General features: G+C 50.6%; 1 protein-coding gene and 1 long non-coding RNA gene across 3 annotated transcripts in view; both read left to right on the top strand.

Moving 5' to 3' along the window:
* Positions 1 to 393: 393 nt before the first annotated feature.
* On the top strand, positions 394 to 11,429 carry LOC121075577. 2 transcript variants are annotated; one of them, XR_005823027.1, is made up of 4 exons: positions 394 to 796; positions 3,802 to 4,229; positions 4,324 to 5,718; positions 9,029 to 11,429. It is a non-coding gene; the product is annotated as an uncharacterized LOC121075577 (long non-coding RNA). The 2 variants fall into 2 exon arrangements; XR_005823026.1 differs by having other exon boundaries at positions 3,802 to 5,718.
* Positions 11,430 to 12,195: 766 nt separating this feature from the next.
* The window catches only part of LOC121075437 (RING1 and YY1 binding protein), a 44,744-nt gene continuing 38,038 nt past the window's right edge, over positions 12,196 to 18,901 (top strand). Inside the window, exons 1-2 of the mRNA XM_040568717.1 lie at positions 12,196 to 12,466; positions 13,452 to 13,577. Of these exons, the coding sequence (XP_040424651.1) occupies positions 12,435 to 12,466; positions 13,452 to 13,577 (158 nt within the window). The 5' untranslated portion in view covers positions 12,196 to 12,434. The remainder of the gene's footprint in view (positions 12,467 to 13,451; positions 13,578 to 18,901) is intronic.

Below are 18,901 nucleotides of genomic sequence, written 5' to 3'. Positions count from 1 at the left end.
CCTCCAGCTTAAAGCGAAGGAGCCTGACTGCTGGCAGTGCTGTCCCTGCGAACTTGTTGAGCCGGATGGAAACAGCGGCAGAGCAGGCAGATTCTGTGATAGGGACTAAAAGCCTGCTGCTGGGCATGGTTTAAATTCATTCCTGCCTGCCTGTGGTCTCCCTCCGTCCTGCTGGCTAATCGGGGTCAGCTGCGGCACGCTGCTGACAGATTTCCAAGACAGGCGAAAATACTGGGGGGCTTGTCAGAGGTGAGGCAGCCCTGGGGCTGTGGCTCTCCTCCTCCCCAGGGCAGCACGTTTGCCAGCTGGGACGGGTTTCAGAGTTTGCTGAACACTTTTAGGTGAAAATGATTAAATCTTAGTCACCAGCCCAGCCCCGTGCCGCACCTGGGGCCCAGCACGATGCCGCTTACCCCGCGTGCTGTCACACGGCTCCTACACGAGGCACTGCTGTGGTGCAGGCGCTTCTCATCCTGCAGAGAAGGAAGCCAAGGCGCTCCCAGGGAGCAGGAGCGAGGGATGCTGATAATCTCAGCGGCTCCGTTCTGACCGGTAATGGATCTGTTAACGTCTTCCCTGCAACGAGGAGAGACAGGTTTATTTCTGTGCCTCTCAGGAGACAGGCTGGAGCTATTATAAGAGTTATTAAGCTATTATACACAGGTATTAAGGCTGAAAGAAGTCAGGTGTTATGAGGGCGTATGAAAGAGAAACCTCAGAGGTGCACAGGAGATAGGCAGAAGAGGGGAAATGGTGGTGAGACATCCACGTGTGTGACCAGCCAACGCTACAGAAGGTAAACCAGAAGTCACCTTCGAGCTCCTGACAAGGTGTTTAAACTTTTCTTCTGCCCTACGGCAGATTCGTACGGATTCCTGCAGGGAGGTGAGCAAGAGAGCTTGTGCTGAGGATGTTTTGCTCACCAAATCTTTGCTCTTGTTTTGGGCTGCTGCAAAAATTGTGTTGTAGTTAAAAAAGCTCGTGTTTTTGGCGTTGGTGTGAGCGAGAGTGCAATGTCTGTATCCGAATTAAACTGTCTGGCTGGAGGAAGGAAGCTGGGTGAGGAGGGAGGATGCTAGGTAGAGCTGGTACGTGGAGAGGATGCCTCAAAACCCAGCGTGGGCAGCATCTTGGATCCACACGGCGTGTAAAAGCTCTAAACACAGTGGGATGCAGCAGCTGGATCTTTTTACGGCCATCTGAACATCCACCACGGGGAGCAGAGCCAGCGCCGTGACACACGAGCGCAAAACGCTAGTCAGAAAGGACAAATGGAATGCGAAAAACCAACAGAAACTCCCAAAGTGGGTCAAATTCCTTGATGCTTCTAACAATAGATGCAGGACGGGAAGGGCAGGGTCAAGCTGGTTGCACGCCTTCCTGCGCCTCCCCACGCCTGGGCTCGGTCGGGGCAAAATTTAGGGGGGGCAGCAGAAGCCCCGGTGGGCAGAGGCTCCGGGTGCAGCCCCTGCCCTGCCTGCCGTGCCTTCAGCTTCACGCCTAAGTGATTAGGGCTGGGTTATTAAACGTGCAGACCTGCCTCGTGCTAGCCCTTGGGTATTTAGGACTGCGGGGTCTCTGGGGCGGGATGCTCTAATGCTGCTTTTATGCCCTGCCTGCTGCAACAGGGCTGCTTAATGGGCTTGTGGTTCCCACCAGCGCTGCGAGCACGGGGCGAGGGATGGAGGAAAAACCCAGCAGCATCGGGGCAGCGTTAGCTCGTGTGTTGTGCCTCTCACCGAACACACACAGCTGAGCAGCCAGAAAGGATTGAAGGGAGGAACTCAAAAAATCCAGCCCCAGGAACCTGGGGATAGGCCCAGTCCTTGCCAGCGTGGCCAGCTGCCCCCCTGCTTTCAGAGCACGGGGGCATGAACTTGCAGTGAAACTTTCTTTTTTTTTTTTTTTTTCCCCTCATTTCAAAAAGCAGCCCCCCTCTTCCCTGCTTTAATCACTTTTAAAGCATCCTGGAGGAGCAAGACGAGAGTAAATAACTGTGGGAACCAGGGGAATTCTTGAACTGTTAAAGGAATCAATATAAATCTCGAAGTAACCTTGCCCTGATATCTTCCTTATCACCTCTGAGGCTCTACCTGCCTTTGTCTAACAACAATTTCAGTTAATTAGATAATTAATCTAATTATCTAATTAGGTGGAATAGCTAATGGCGATTCCACCTAATTAGGCCAGTCACGGTATCTCGGCAGCAGCGGTTCTCTCTTCCTGGCCAATTCTCTACCTTCTGCCACGACTGAGACCAGGCAGCGACACAACTTATGGCTCTGCCTTTGCTTTAACCAAAACCACCTGGAAACGTTTTTATGTTGTCTCTCAGTTTCTCTCAAAGTTCCCATTTTCACTCAGGCTTCCCTTCCACCTGGCAAGGTGGCCACTTGGAGAGCAGACAGGGAAGCTCTCGGCACAAGATTAATTTCTAGCAATGAATGCAGCAACCTCTTCCTTTTGTAATTCATCCTCCTGGTGTAAGATTAATTTTGCTACTGAGCACAGCAGCCTGTTAGGTTTGAATTGATCCTAGGGAAGCGTATTTCTCCTAGGCTGGGGGAACATTGTAAGCAGCTTTTTTTTTTTTTCCCTTTTTTTGGGCAAGTTTGGCTAACTCACGGCTTCAGTCCTGAGCACAGCCCCTTCTCCCGGAGAGATGCACAGCGCTCTCCTGCCGCTGCAGGGCACAAGCTGCTGTCCCTGGGCTCCTCTCTGCGGGGTGCTGCAGCTGGTGGCACCCTCACGCTGCCTTTGGAGCAGCGACCACAGCCCTGCTGCCCTCCCAGGAGCTGCGGGGGAGCCTGTGGGCTTGCAAAGCTGCCATACGGCTCTTGTGGTGTTTTTTTTTTTTCTTCCTTAATGCCTAAATTGGATTTAAGGCCATTTTTGTACATTCCAAAACAAATCAGCAGCTGTCTGCCAAGCAGGCAGGCAGACGCGGCCCTGAGATAACGCTGCCGTGCTCGCCCTTTGCACCCAAAGGTCCCAGCGCCCCACCTTGCCAGCCCGAGGGCAAGGAAAGCCGTGCAACACCTGAGCAGTGAAGGACTCCGACTCTTCCCCCTTCGAGGCACGTTTTATTGCTAACGCCACCGCCATCGGTTGCTGGAGGACGTTGCCGGAGCCCCTCCAGCTGTGTCCAGCACCCCTCGGTGCTGAGCTGGGGAAGGAGGCGACTGGGAGCCAGCGCTGTGTGCCGCAGAGCCCCAGCGAGATGAGATGGGCAGGTGTGCTCTGCAGGCACGTTTCTGCAGCAGGCCACCTCTCTGTCCTGGAAAATCTTCCTTCCCATAGCGGTCCTGGGTTCATCTGCTCCGACAGCACCCCGATCTGTGACATGGGTTGGCGGAGAGAGCCCCACTCCTGACTCTATCCTCCTGCACGATGAGCAGCAGATCAACCCATGGTTTGTCATTTTGTTCTCCTTGTTTGGTTGGTTGTTTTTTAATATATATATATATATATATATATATATATATATATGTATATAACTGAAACACCATAAAATGTCTCCTTGGGGTAGTTTGATTTTTTCTTCTGTTCAAAAAAAAAAAAAAAAAGATATATATATATAATATTTCTATATATTTCTTAGCTGCTTGGAGCAAAGTTGTCTCAGCATTCTCATTTTGAGCCCCCCATATTGAGATGTTTATTACAGCGTGGTGAAAATTTACATTTAGTTGAAACTGGGCAAGTGCTTTTTGGCTTGAAGCAAGTTTTCTTTTGAAGGAGTTTACTATTAAGTGTTCAAGGTTGTTGATTTTTTTTTTCCCTTTCTCTTTCCCTTTTCAGAAAGCAGCACCTTTCAGAGCCGAATTCAGAAGCAGTAGGCCAGCTCGGCAGCAAGTGTGAAAGGTGCAAGTCAAACACGGGGCCGCAGCCATTCATTCTTTTTTCTGACATCTGTTGAGGGAATGGGAGGAAGGGAATTCAGCTGTACTCTAGCAGAAAAGAGAGGCTTTTTTTTGTTCTTTTGGTCCTGTGGAGCTGCACTCCCACCAGATGCTGGTGATCCTAATGCCAGCTGCACAGAGCACAGCATCTCTGATTCCCCGGTGCTGGGCCCTTCATAAGCCCCAGAGCGAGCCAAATTCGCTGTACCTGTAAGAAAACCGAGGGCACGACAGGCTTGTTGCTGTTCTGTGGCTTGGCAGCGTGCTGGATAGCGACATCCCTGGCAGGGCCCGGCGTCGTGCTGCTGCAGTGCCGCTGAAGTGAAGGTGGTTGCTGCCCATCTGGCCGGCGCTACGGCCCCAATGTAGATGACACAGCCTGTGCTTGGCTTTATACTCTCCAGTTTTTCTTCTTTCTCAGGTGGGAAGACCCAGCGTTTCAGTGTGAGGGCACGCAGGTAGATGATAGGTTTCCTACAGATGCTACTCGGGAATAAATAAGGCTTGTACAGACTTCCTAACTGCAGGGGAAGATGCCTCCTGCACAAAGACTCCTTTTTGGCAAAACTTTGCAATGCCTAAGGACTTAGAGGAATTTTGTGTGGGCCGTGCAAAACTGCTCCTGCCTCCCAAAAGTGTCTCGTCTGTGCTGTGGAGGTCATTCGGGTGCCTGCGCTACAGAAGCTGTGAGTGCTGCAGAGCCAGGAGCTCCCAAACCCTGCAGGAGGTAGCAAAGGGCTGCGGGGGGCTGGCGGTGCCTGTGTCTGCAGAGGGATGCGCCTCCACATCCCGAGCGTGTTTGTGCTGGGGTGCTCAGCCTGCAGGCAGTGAAAATGGCTGAGGACGGGGATGGACGGAGCAGACAGCCAGGCGGTGCACCTGCAGGGGTGGTCTAAACGGCCTGATGTCCCCGTACGGAGGTGGGCAAACATCTCCGGGGGGAGCCAGGACCTCCCTGCTGCCTGAGACAATTTCTGACTCTGGAACCAAATGGGAGAAATTTCTTCTGAGATTCTGAAATATTGTAGAGAGGGCTCGCTTTTCTTTTCCTTTACTTTTTTTCCTCCTGCCACTTCCACTTTCTAGCAGCAGCCACAACTGGAAGTACCAAAAATCTGCAGCGAGCCTGCTTTCTCAGGCTCTGTCTTGAAAACCCAGGAAGTTTGAAGAGGCCTGATAATCACCCCTGGTTCCTTATCAGCTTTCCCCCACCCAGGGGTCTCCCAGCACCCAGCGGAGGTGGCTGTGTGGCTCTGCCGACATCACGGTGCCAGCTGGCTGCCGCAGCAGCGCTCACTGCAATGGGAAAAAACAGCCTTCGTACTTTTGGTCCAGCCTTTGTGCTGGTTTTTCTATTTTTGCTCTCCCATTGAGTTTCCACAACAGAACTGTGCCCGTGCTGTGAAGACACCAAACTATTCTCATGATTTTGTATCAGAGATATGACAATGTCACGGCAATACTTAAGATACCTTGCTGGTATACCTGAAGTTGGACAAGGAAAAATTGGGCTCTGTTTGTAGTGTGTTCCATACTTTATTTAGGTGGCTGAATACCAAGGGTGACTTGTTATTTTTCCCTCCTCTTTCTCCCCTCATGTTAACCTGTTCTATTTTTTTTGTTTGGTTGGTTTGTTTGTTTTGTGTTTTACTAGATATTACTTTTTGACACAGCGCTCCCATTGCTATGCAGATGCTGCACAGGTCTATTTATCATTTCCCACTCGCCGTGTTTCAGAAGTCTGTTCAGCAGCGCCGTGTCTTTCCTTGTTGCAAGCTTCAGTGCTCCACAAACTGCGGGGAGCGAGGATATCAAGGTACTTTTTCTTGGCTGCCAGCGTCTAACATAAAGGGGGAGGCAGATTTGGAGACGTTGCTTGTTTCTATGGATAATAATCAATAAGGCCCATTAGGGAGACAACTACATACATCACTAAACTTTGACCTCTGCTCTCCAGAGCAGTCCCAAGATGCCTATTCATATGCTGGTGACATCCAGATTGCGCTATTGCAAAAGCCTCTTTGCTCGGGAAGGGATTACAGATTTAAATTGCACAGCCCTCGCTATCTGTACAGTACAGCATGCAGGATGCTTAAGTGGTGCCTCTGCTTTCTGTTGGCTTTCCTTTCCCTCAGCTGAGTTCTGTATTTAACACTGTTGCGCACGCAGCTTTTTATGCCTCCCTACCTTTTCAGGCTGTTTGCTGCTCCTGCCTGTCTGGCATTTTAAGGGTTTGCAGCCCCTGGGATTCTTGGCACTGGCTCTCGCTTGCATATTGCTCCTCATCTTTCAGATCCTTTTTCTACTAAGTTGTTCTTCGGCAGGCTGTTTCTGATAGAAAGTTTTTGGCTTGCTGTTTGAAGTTCCTGATAGTCGGCATTTGATCACTTGCTAATTCAGTTCTAAAACTATTTTCCAAAGAACCCATGAAAGACCATCTATAAATAGATCATATTAAAAGAGAACTTTAAAAAGACCCTTATTTTGCCGAACAGAGGAAGTTTTAGGTTTTCTGGGATGGCAAAAAGACACGTTCCAAACTTAGAATCAATTTGGAAATCCCTGGGTGTTTGAGAAATCTGTTTCTAGAGGCAAAAGCTGGATGAAGAGCTCTCTTCCTCCTGTATCTCTCCCATCCTCTTGTGAGAGCAGTGGGTGAGGAGGAGATGCAGACCCGATCCCACGGGGATCCAGGGGCAGGAGGGACCGGGGCAGCTGCTCTGCCGTGTGATTCCTCCTGCAAGCGATCAAGGTCCATATTGACATCGCCTGCCTTTGCTCCTCCCATGGCAAGGCTGTTTCTGTTCCTTGCTCCTCCGAAGGTTAGAAACAGATGTCTGATTTCCAGCCTACATGGCCAGCATAGCTCAGTTGCGCTCTTCATTCTCGTCTGTTAGCTCTTCTATTACCCCATTGTGCTGCCTCCTTCCTCAGAGTATTTATAGAGAGTAGCCATATCCCCTCTCAACCTTTGTTTCTCCAGGCTGAGCAAGTTGAACTCACAGAGACTTATTTTATAAAACAGGCTTCCCACTACTCTGACCATCCTCGAACCCCTCCTCTGTGCTTGTCCCAGCCCGCATGCAAGTTTTTGTCAAGAATTGCCTGGAGAATGGCAACTCCAATAAGATCTTGCCTGCGCACTGCACAGTGCCATTAAATGCTTCCTTGTCTCTGTTTGTTGGGAGTTCTGATAGCTGCGGCTTGACATGTGCCTTTCCAGGAGCTAAGTCACACCAGTGGCACACAAACTACTGAGACAGCTCTTTATCCTCCTGTGCGCCAAAGCAATGGGCTCCTAGCGAAGTCAGAAAGTTTTCTCATGAGCACCCCACTGAGTAAGTCAGATAACACCGTATTTCACCCCATTTCCATTTCACTTTCTCTAGAAGTTATTCTTTTCTTCAGCTGTGACATCCACATCTCGTCTTCAGGCTATTAGCACAACCCCTCGTTTTCCTGATAGGGTCACTGATGAAAACACCCAAGGCATGTTGATGTTCATCCCAAGGCAGGTTTTTGAGGAGCTCTGCTGAGGATTTTCCTGCAGCCCAGTGGTTCTCCTTGCCTCATCCCTTGCCTACTGTGCCATGCCTGTGCTTCCAGCTCAGCTAAAAATATCCCATCTGACAGTGTAGCGGAGTCTTTACTGAAGTCTGGAAAATGGCATGCTGTGTGGGAACTCTCTCTTATCATTTGCTTCTCTCCCACAATTATCAGTAAAGTCTCTCAGTGTCTCCGTATTAATCCAACTCCCTTGTTAACTCCGTGTGTTTTGCAGGAGCATGCATCAAGCTCGGCGGTGCCCCGGGGCCATCCATCAGCAAGTTCTCTGTTTACACAACTCCTAGCACAACCCTTTCCCCAAAAGCCTACAAACTCAGCCCGGGCCACATTTTTAAAGGTCCTGTCAAGTGCTAAGTGAGATTTCCAAGAGTAGTTTCCTCCTGACTTCTTGCTGGCATCAGCACCTGCGAGCCAGTGGCAGCTAATGCTGTGCTTTGAAAGCAGAGGAGGGTGCGGTTAGTTGGCCACCAGCGCCTCTGGCTAACGCGTGCTCTCCGGTTTGGTGTTTTGTTTTGTGGTGAAGACTTCCAGGCTTCTGAGCGCAGGCTCCTGCCTCCCTTGCCAAGGATGCTCTTACTGTATGGCAAACATTACTCTAGTTTGCGTGGAGGCCACCGGCTTTCACACAGCCTCTTTTCATTCCACCCCTTGATGTCTTCTCCCCAGCTTGGAAACCTGGGGAGGCCAGACATTTAATCCCATTCAGCGGGATGTGTTGGGCACAATGAAGCGAATGCTGCCTGCTGTAGCTGGCTCACCTTTTCACCCTCAACTGCTAATTTCCCTTTTCACCCACTTCTACTAAAAGGTGCTAATCACGCGGTGAGACACAACTTTCCTGCCCCAGAGCATCACTTCTGAGCCTTTTAGCTCTGGCTAAACTCACAGGGACCCCTGTGTCCCGAGCCCGATTCCAATTCCTGTGTAAGAAATTCCCTGTTAAACCAACAGAAAACTCATTTACAAGTGGTTAGAACTCAGGCTGTTGAGGACAGCAGTCACTTCTGAGAAGTTACGCAGATCTGATGCAAAATCACAAAAATGCATCTTTACCACAGTGACTAATGGGGCCGAGAAGCTCGAGTTAATATTTATATTTGGCATTGAACCCTATGCACAAATACTGACTTTGGCTGGGTGCGTAGCGTCCTGCTTTGTTTTTAAACCCATGTATACGAGTGGTCCAGGTGCATGGAAATATCCTTGTGCTCTCGGCACCCCAGGTTTCGGAGCTCTTTCCCCTCTGCAGGGGCTGTTCACGGGATGCTCAGCTCGGGGCAGGAGAGCTGCCAGCGTGCCCCGAGCATCTCTGGCCAGCTGCAGAGGTGCAGACTGGAGCTTTGGACCAGTGCCTGCTCTCGAGCTGGAGTTCAGAAGCAGGAGCAGCTGCGGTGCTGCTGGGGCGAGGGAGGTGGCTCTGCGAGGGGCTGCTGCATCTCGGGTCCTGCCTGGGAAGCGTCTGCAGCCAGCGGCTCCGTGCAAGACCTTTGTTTTTAAAATGCATGTGATGGGGGAAGGGGAGAGGTGGAAAGATGTGGATTAACAGGATCCTCTTGCAGTTGGGAGAGCTCTGAAGCAGGCGGTTGAACACGGTACTGCTGAGAAAGTGGCATCTTCTGCATCCATGGGCAGGAATTTCTTCAGCTAGACTCACCACCAACACGGAGTCCAAAATATTTGGCTGGAATGAGTTCAGTTTTACAACTGGTGCCATGGATTTATGTGTGAGCTTAGAAATTTACTGCATTCACTTTTCAAATCAAGAGTGTTGGAGTTAATGAGAAGAAGTGCTAAATGACTTGCCCAAGGCTGCCTTGCGAGCCTGTGAGAGCCTGAACCCCATTAAAAATCGCCAGATGCTCAGCAGGGTACGCTGCCCACGTCATCGCGGCGACTTCTGAGGCAGGCAGGATAATCCACGGTGCGAGCAATGTGGTGTGAAATAAACACCCTACCAGCACAGCTACAATTTAGTTTGCTTTAATTTCCGCAAATGGCTCTTCTCTTGGTGTCTGGAGGGGTTAAGAGGGAAGCGCTTCCCATGGGATGCAGCAGCTCTGGAGCTTCAGCTGGACCCGTCTGCAGTCACAGTGCTGCTCCAGGAACCATCCCAGCTTTGCCATCCAGCCTGTGAAGGTAGAGAGACCTAATTGCTACTTGAGGAGTGTTTAATAAACCGGGAATGATTACCTCCTGTTGGATGTACGTGATTAAGTGAAGTCACACTGTCCAGAGGTTGCCAAGCTTTTACCATGTGACTTTGAAAACTTACTTGCTGAGGAAGGAAGGTTTCCAGGGGAATTGATAATAAAGGATGTAGTAGGTTTTTGGAAAGAAAACAACTTTTGCTGTGAATACAGCAACCCTGAAACTTTTTGAGGAGATAAACTGCTTTCTAAAAATGTCCTGTAGCTCCCTTGCGTTTCCACAATAACTTGCTCTGTGCTTGCCATGGCCATTGCTCTGTTTAACGCGGTAATGGAGAGCTCAGGTGAATAGCTGCAGCCTCTTCTTGCTGTAGCAGAAAATGGGAGTCAGGCAGTGCTCAGACCTGCTTCTGAGTTGAAGTTTCAGGACTTTCTGTCTTTGTGTGCTTCTTCTCAGGTTCTCCGCTGATGTTGTCCCCAAACACATTATTGTTGTGCCCGTAAACATCACTGCAGTGAAGTTCTGGTAGCAATTGCACAACGGGACTTTGTGCTCAGCATACCCCTGTGAATGCTGCTGAGTGACTGTTCCCACACAGATTCCTGAAGCAAACATTGCTGCTACAATCTAAAAGAGCAAAAATGTTTGGAAAACAGCAGATGCAATGGGAAAATGACACTTCCTACATGTGATAACTACACAACCTTAACTCTGCCCTTGGAGTATGTCTGCTTCTCGCCATATTGTTTGGAAACTTGCACAGAGTACGAAAAAGTCATTTGAAGTCTTTGTCTGCACAAGCCATGGTTCAAGAAGTGAGTGGAGGTGCCAGCAAGGGTTAAGGTACCTGCGTGTGGATGTGGGGAACTGGGCACGGTGAGAGGATTACATGCAGCCCTTAAATATGGAGAGGTGACAGTCAGCACCACGTGGCTGCTCAGTGGGCACTGCTGGAGGGGGATAAAACCTCTGCCTGTGATCTCCAGAACACCTGTGAACTCCAGATCGCTAACGCTTTAAAGCACAGGACATGGTTATGCTTTTGTCCTGTCATGGTAAGAGCATATCCTGTCTTAAGTCCCTTACATTGGTTTGCTTTTTAAGTAGCATTTTGTTTTTTCATTTTTTCCTTGTACTCTGCCAGGGGTTAATTTTGTTCAGACTGTCTCCATCCACTCCCTGCAGCCCCGCTCCTGCTCTCATCCTCCTTTCGCAGGCTGCAGGCTCCTTCCTGACTGTGCTGTATTTCTTGTCTGGGGTGAAGTCTGCTCCTCGCTGGCAGGAGCTATCTGGGCTTTGTTGCCACTGAAAAAGTGGGAAAATACAGTGGAAAAAAAAATGCCTGTCCTCTGTGGCTTGCACGTGTGCAGCTACAAAGAGTTAAACCAACTTTTGTCTTTATTCTTTGCTCTTTGTAAGTTGAGGGAAGGGGCAAAAAACATGCTCTGTGCCATGTCTGCTCTTGCTTGGATTGTAACAACGTGAATATTTGGAACTTCCACAAACCAGGAGCCGCCCCAGTCCTTCTCCAGCCGTTCACTCATGGCCCTTCAGCCCCACCTCCTCTCACACAGCTGCTGCAGGGGACACTGAGGGGTTGTGCAGCGAGGGTGACAAGGGCTCATCCTCAACCTGCCACCCCCAGCCACCCCAGGAGCGTTTCTCCAGGCCCACGGGGCAGGCGTAGCGCAGGCCTGGGGCCGAGCTTCTGGGGAAGAGCCACTCTTTGCCGCCTCAGGAGTTTCGCAGACCTGCGGCTTGTGCTTTCTGGTGAAGCGTGCTTATGGATCTGCAATGGATCGATAAGGATGTTGTTGAAAGACTAGGGAAATGCTGTCAAAATGCCTTAAATTCAGAGCAGCCTCTGCTTGGGTTGGTGACTTGACCCAAAGAGAGAAGGGAATTGGTGAAGGCAGTTGTTGAGGTGCTGGTGGACGCAAAGGAGGCATGTACCCCAGGAATGCGAAGCCCTGAGGCGAGCGGTGCCCCCCTGCCCCTCAGCACTGCCTGTGGGCACCCTGCGGGCCACGTCCCGCTCCCCTTTCCCGCACGGCAGGAGGAGGCAGGCTCCGGCCTGCCTTCTTCCCCCCGGCCCCTCTGCCCCCTTCAGTGCCGAGGGGAGCTGCCCTCATCTCCCCGGGCCGCCCGGCCCCCGGGGCCTTCCCCGTCCCTCAGCGGGGCGGCGGGGCAGGGGCGGCCTCCTCCTGTTGCGGGCCCCGGGGCCGGGGCGCCTCCGCCCTCAGCCCCGAGCCCCTCGGGGGACGGGCAGGCGGGGAGCGGTCCTGGGGGGAACAAGGGAAGGGAAGGGGTCGCCTCCGGCTCAAAGAACCCTCCCCGCCGGTGGGGTCCCGGCGCGGGGGGGGTGGTTGTGTGCAGCCCCCCCCCAAACCCGAGGGGCACAGCCCCGGCTCCGCAGTCCCCCCAGGGCTCCCCGCCGCCCTCGCCCCGGCCCGGGGGTGGGACCCCGCGGCGAGGGGGGCGCCCCCCTCTCCGCTCCGCTCCCCGCCGGGGCTGGCGGCGGGGCCGCCCCCATTGGCCGCGGCGCGGCGGCGAGCTCCGCCCGCCGGAGCGGCGCGGGGAGGAGGAGGAGGAGGAGGAGGAGGAGGAGGAGGGAGAGAGAAGGAGAGGGAGGGAGGGCGCCGGGCTGCTCTGCTAGTCTGGAGCGGAGCCTGGCAGCGGCAGGAGCGGCGGCGCGGGGGTGAGGAGCAGCCGGAGCCCGCTGGCCGCAGGCAGCCCCGTCGCCCTCCCCTCCCCTCCACCCGCCCGCCCTCCCCCTCGCGGCTTTCTTTGTGCGCAGGGCAGGGGCGGCCCCGATCCATGGTCATGGGCGACAAGAAGAGCCCGACCAGGTGAGAGCGGCGGGGGGCGGCCGGGGCTGGGGGGGGAGGGAGAGAGTCGGGGTAGGGGCCCCTAAGATGGAGGTGAGCGCGGGGAGGGGGCGGCGGGCCGGCGGCTCGGCGCTGCCGGGCGGGGGCCGGCGGCGGGTAGGCCCCTGGCTGGCAGCGGTGTGCGTGCGCTCCGCCGCGGGCGGGCGGCGACGAGGGGGCGCCTAAGATGGAGGGAGGGCGGGCGGGCGGGAGGAGAGGCGGGGGGCCGCCGCGCCGCCCCGCCAGGTGGGCCAACTCCGCGCCGCCCCGGCCCCGCGGGGTGGCTGCGGGCTCGGAGGGAGGCTCCTAAGATGGAGGGGAGCGTGGAAGGGCAGCAGCGGGAGGAGGAGGAGAAGTGTTTGTGCCTCCCCGCCGCCGGTGCCAGGGCTGCTGTGGTGTGAGAGCAGCCATGGCGGCTCCGCTCGCACACGCACTCCCGCCCCGCACACTCACTTCTCCCAGACAAAGGGAGATTTAACAAGGTGGAGGCGGCGGGCGGGTGCCGAACACGCCTCCCGGCCTTCAAACTCTTCGCCGCCCGCCCCTCCGAAAAAGGAGGGCGAGGGGGAGGCGGCCCCCGCCCCACCGGCGCTGCCCCCGCCCCAACGGCGGCGCCCCCGGGGCCGGGGGGCACGGGGGGGCCCGGCCCGGCTCGGCTCGGCTCGGCTCGGTAGGGCCCGGCCCGGCCCTCGGGGAGGGCCGAGGCACGGCTCCGTCCCGCACCTCTGCGGGACCCCGCGGGGCTCCGGCGACCCCCGGTGTGCGGGGGGAGCGGGGCGGGCGGGAGAAGGCGCCGGGCTGGAGGGCTGTGTAATATGGTTTCTAATGTGTGTGTTTTCCTTCTCTCCTCCTCCCCTCTCTCTCTCTCTCTCTCTCTCTCTCTCTCCTCCTCCTTTTCTCCTCCTCCCCAAACACACGCATACACACACACACACACACACTTTCCCTCTCCCTCTCCCTCCTCAAGGCCAAAAAGGCAAGCCAAACCTGCAGCCGACGAAGGCTTTTGGGATTGTAGCGTGTGCACCTTTCGGAACAGCGCCGAAGCCTTCAAATGCAGCATCTGCGATGTCAGGAAAGGCACCTCCACAAGGTAATGCCCACCTTTAAACGCGGCTCTCAGCCGTGCCTTTGGTTATGCTGACTTGTTGATTTCCACCGTTTTCCAGATCCCCATTGTTCGTGCCACCCCCCCCCCCCCCCCCCCCCCCCCCTTCCCTGAGATGTAGTCCTGGCTGTCCCCGTTTAAAATATTGTGGTTTTTAAAAATTCTCTTTCAAGCACTTAATTAGACCTGGAAAATGTGTTTCATGACTGTGGCAGCGACCTGAATCTTTTTGTTGTTCCGTTCTGTTGCTATTGTGAGAAAGACTTCTTAAAGCTCTGCAGGCAGCCCAAAATGTTCGGGCTGTGTTTTGGGGCCGATGGTTTTCTGTGTTTTGGGGAGAGATCTACCTGTGTTTTCCCCAGGAGTAAAAAATAACTGAGGATTAGGGAGTGAGAAGGGAAACAGCTGAAACCAAGGATGCCACAAGAACAACAACTCCCTTCCTGAGATGTTGATCTCTCTGTCTGTTGTCATCTCAAAGGAATTGGCTTTCGTGGGAATGGTGCGGACTGCTGAAAGCTTTAGCTGTCAGTTCTTTCTGATTGCCTTACGCTGAGTAACTGGAAGTCTTTGCAAGGTTGTGCAGCTGAAGTACAGTGGCTAATTTAATTCCTAAAAACCCAAAATTGCACTTTTGCAGTTTAATTGGTTCAGAAAGTTGGTTCTGGAAATACCAGTTGGTGCTGAAATAGGCATGTCGTTGTCTGCTTTTTTTTCTCTTTCTTCTGATTTGTTCTATGATGTTGTCTTCTGATATGCTTTTTGTAAATGATGTATGGCCTGAATATGAGTTCACGTTACTCTTCTCTGTCAAGGAAGCGGTCTGTAAGACCTGCGTTGTGAAAGGTGTCAGTTTTCTTCTTTGAAAGTGTGTTGAGATGTGCGTTGAGATGCTCTCTTGGGCAGGCTGTTCTCGTGACTTGGGTGTGTTGACTTGATTGACAAAGGAGGTTACAGTGTTTTTGGTTAGCTATTGTTTGCACTGTGCTTTAAACAATGTGAAGTGCCTACATTTTTAATGGGGAGCATGCTTTTGGGCCATGGAAGCTCTCTGAGTTACAGCAATAGAGTTGCAGCACTTCGCTGTGTGTTTCATGATGCATGTTGATTACAAATATCCCTACACGTTTTACAGAATATGCCAAGGTGTTGAACTTAACTATGCTATTTAAAATTGTTTTACATCATTGAATAAGGTCTGTCTTTCGGGACAGTAGCGTTCTGTACACGCGTAGATCTGATTCTTCACCGGCTTTGTTCAATCTTGTTTTGTCATGCAACTAAACCTTCAAAGCGTGCTTGATTTCTGTGGGTTTCTGTTGTCTTGGCTTCCCCATTGATTCAGGTAAAACACGTTGATCCTGCAGTTGTCTGGTATTTTACTGTGCTGCTACAGCACAGTGCAGCCTTGCAGTCGCTGAAAGTTCTCACAGCATAATGTCGAGCATGTGCACGAGTGTTTGTAGGAGGAGAGTCTTAATGAGATGTAGGAGTCCACATGGATTGTATCTGCTATCATACCAGATCATTTTCATTTGGCCACCATACTGACATTCATTTTGAGAGCAGAAGGCTTTTTTTCCTCCCTTTTTTTTTTATTTTTTAATGAGAAGTTTCAAAAGGTTTGTTGAGATAGTAAGATGTTTCTCTTTTAAAGGGCCCTTAAAAGGGATAGCAATTGATTTCAGGTTAAGAACTGTAGCCTTACTTGCCAGATGTGATCCTCATGTCTAGAACGTCATACTTATGCTTAGCTTTTAATAGACTCTTCTGAATGGCTTCTAATTTTAATTCGTTTAATTCATCAGCTTTCTATTCATTTTTGCTGCTTTTTAAATTGCTTTTGTTTGTGGAGTTTGAGAGAAAGTATTCTAAATATTCAACGGACCATCATGTCTTCTTGCATATTTATATGATTTGTGAATAAATCTAACCGAAAGCAGGAGTGGCTGGATGTTGAGTGAACTTTGTGCATTGAGAAGACCTGGGAGGTCAGAGCTCTTTGTTGTGGTATTGCTCTGAGTGTTACAGTACGTGAGGTACAAGTCAATGGCTGGGAAATTCATCAGAATTTTTTAATAAGTCACTGGTGGAAGAAAACCTAGTGAGTTATGATTGATAATTTATTACTTCAAATATGAGATGAGCTTGACCTTTAAGTTGTAATTTGATGAGTTGATGACACCTATCCCCATTTAAATCCACCGTGCTTCATTAAGGCTGGCTTTGGTGACACTTAACAGAAACTTACCAAACTCTCTTTAAAAAAAAACACAACAAAAACCAACTCAACAGAGTAGTGAAAGAAGAACATTGTAGATGTGATGGGGCAACTGGTTTTCATCAAATTGTAGTGGGAAATAACAGTATGCTCAGTATTTTAATAAGATTTAGTATGACCTACATCCCCCCCCCCCGTGAAGTCAGTTATTTGCTGTAGAATTTACTTTGGCGGACAAATATTCTCCTATTTGAGAACTAGTTAGGATGTTAGCTAATTCTACTGCGCGTGTGTTTTTTTCAGACTTGATACAATCTTTGTGTGGTGTGTGTGGGAGGGGTGGCTGGCAGCCTGTAGAATTTTTGCTTTCTCAGATCCAACTATCCCCTTTCCTTAGGCTCCCAAAAAAAGAGCTTTAGCTACGTACAGTAACTCTTAGAGATGTACCGAATAAAAATCGCTGTGGATGCTAAACAGTTAAGCTGCACCTGAATGCTTTTTCAAGGGCTTGTTTGTAAATATTTCAGTTAGACTTAAAAAAAAAAAAAAAAAAAAAAAAGTCAAATCCATCTCAAGAGAATTGAGAGTTTTCAGGCAAAGCTTATATTAAACCTGTAGTACTCAAGTCCTGAATTTGTTACATGTTGCCAGCACGCTTTCCCCAACTCTATTCCTGCTTTTTTATGGTTAAACTTCATTTCTCTGTACTTAGGTAAGTATATCGAGTATGGAGCACCTTGAGTTTTCCTTAAGTTTTCCTCTCAGAGGCTAACAGCAAAGATGCAAGCTGTGTTCAGCACAACATCCGGTTCAGCGAGATGACAATTTAATTGGCTAGCTTGGGAATGAATAATGGTAAAGTGCTTGCTGGGGTTTGCAATAATTTTCTTTCCTGGAGGTTTTTGTATTGGTGTAATGGCTCAGGGAGGTGGTGCTAGTCACTGCTTCCACTTGTGTCCCTTGGCTGTCCTGGTGGTTTGCTCTGCTAGAGCCCCCGTCGGTTCCTGAACCCAGAGGAAGACTTGAATTAAAACTTCTGCTGGGAATTTTGCTCCACAAACACACGTTCCCTTCCAATACCCATTACTACTCCAGACATGGAAAGAAAGTTTACTTTGGATTTCCTGAGAATGTTGGGGCAGAATTTGGCCTTGCATTTCCTGTTAAGGGGAGTCGTAGGTTCCTACGTGAGACCGTCTCCCTGTTTCCTTTTTTTTTCCTAATGGTGTTCTTGCTCCTCTTCCCTGTTCTTTCTCTTCTGGTTCACATATGTTGTGTTCCTATGCACTTGTAGCTTTCTCTCTCCTCCCAGGCGTGGCTGTGCAGAATGTTTCTGTGTGCTTCAAAGCATCATCATGAAGCAGATTATTCCCCCTTCCCTCTGATTTCTCACAGATAGTTATTTTCTGCAGTTTTCCATTCGGTTTAACAGGCAAGCAGTGCGAGGTGGCGGAGCTTCTCTGATGTTAGGTTTTGTCTAACTTGAGGATAAGCACTTTGTTATCTGAGCTTCATGTCCTTTATAGTGAAGAAACACACTGAAAGTACTCACCAAAAGGTGTGAGAGCAGCAATTAGATACCTGACGTGCAAATTAAGAAGAAAAAAGGGGGACTTTTTAATAGTAAGATAATAAATCATAGCATACATGCCTTCTGGAAGGCATACACTTAGTAATAAGAATTTCTGTTGTATTTGTTGCTAATATCTGTATACCCAAAGTACGTGATTTGGAGGTTGCATGGGGAGATGAACATGTATTTCATTGTGGAGTGCTCAAGGAGCATGCATCCGTAGTGTTTCACTCTTGTGCCATACTTTTGAGGGGAGGCCAAGCAGCGTAATTTTAAAATGAATTTTGTTTTGTGTGGAGCAGGTGCCTCGGATGCTGCTCTTCCTTCCTCTTCAGTTCTTCAGAAAATCCCTTTGCACGTCTGCAGTATCTAAGCTAGCACCTTGAAGGACATCAGCTGCTCTCCGTGTCACCAGCGCAAGTACTCTTGTTCTGTACCCAGGCTGGGCTGACCAGAATAGACACCAGATAGTCCTGCTATTCCTGGAATGAGGAATCAGGCTTACGAGCCCAGCCTCTGTGGAGCTAATATGTGCCCTGCTTATTTGCTGTCTATTAGCAGGACCCTTCTAAAAATACGTGCTGGTGTGTCATGGTGGTGTAGATTAGAAGCAAAGTGGTTTTCATTCAGTTCTTTAAAGTTAAGTATCTTTCACCTGTGTTAGGCGGGGTTTTATTTTTGCATCAGGGCTGCCCTTTTGAGTGGGCTATATCTATACAAATGGAGTAGGGGACTTCTAGAAAGAGCTGTTGGGGAAGGGAAGTTGGTGCTCTTCTCTAGAATATTAGCTTTACTTACTGGCTGTTTAGGACCATGTGTAAATCGTCTCTGCTTTTCCCGTTGGAGTTAAATGGCGGCTGGGTTGTAAGGGAGCTGAGCGAGGTCTGTCCCAGCCCGGAGCCGTGCGAGTGCCCCCTGGGCCATCTGGGTCTGGAGGCTGAGTCCGCTCGGGGACTGCTTGGTTGGTAATGGATGAGAGCAACGTAATCGTGCCTCGGTCACTTGGAGTGCTGGGATTCACAATATGCGTTTGCTAAATGTTCGACCGTGTGTAGGGAGCTCTTCAGACCACGGTTTTCTCAATTCTTGTTTACCAGCACTGTCTAAAACTAATTGGCTCTTACTTTCTGAATTTGTAGAGGAAGAGTACTTTCGCTAAGTTTGGCAAACCCACTGTGGCACGGGAGCTAAGAATAGGAGCCTTCTGCGAATCTTACATACAATCAGCCCTTCACAAGCAGAAAACGCTGGTTGTTCCCAGCCAGACCTGAATTCTGAGGCTGTGCTTTGACGATACACTGTTTGACTTCATGACTTATGTTGTCAGACCCGAAATGCATCAGCCATGAGCCATTATAAGCTGTCTGCTGGTACAGATTCATGGTATGCTTTTTTAACCAGGATAGCCTTAGTCTGTAAGACTTCATCTGAGCGGATGAAGCTATTCAGCTTCAGATCTGGTGTTATCTGTCATACTGGTGCAGGCAGAAAGCTGGCATAGGATCAGTCTCTTGT

The sequence above is a fragment of the Cygnus olor genome, chromosome 10 (genome assembly GCF_009769625.2).
Source record: "Cygnus olor isolate bCygOlo1 chromosome 10, bCygOlo1.pri.v2, whole genome shotgun sequence".
Classification (NCBI taxonomy): Eukaryota; Metazoa; Chordata; class Aves; order Anseriformes; family Anatidae; genus Cygnus; species Cygnus olor.
The sequence above is the reverse complement of the archived record's forward strand: the minus strand, read 5'-3'. Positions and strand labels throughout refer to the sequence as shown.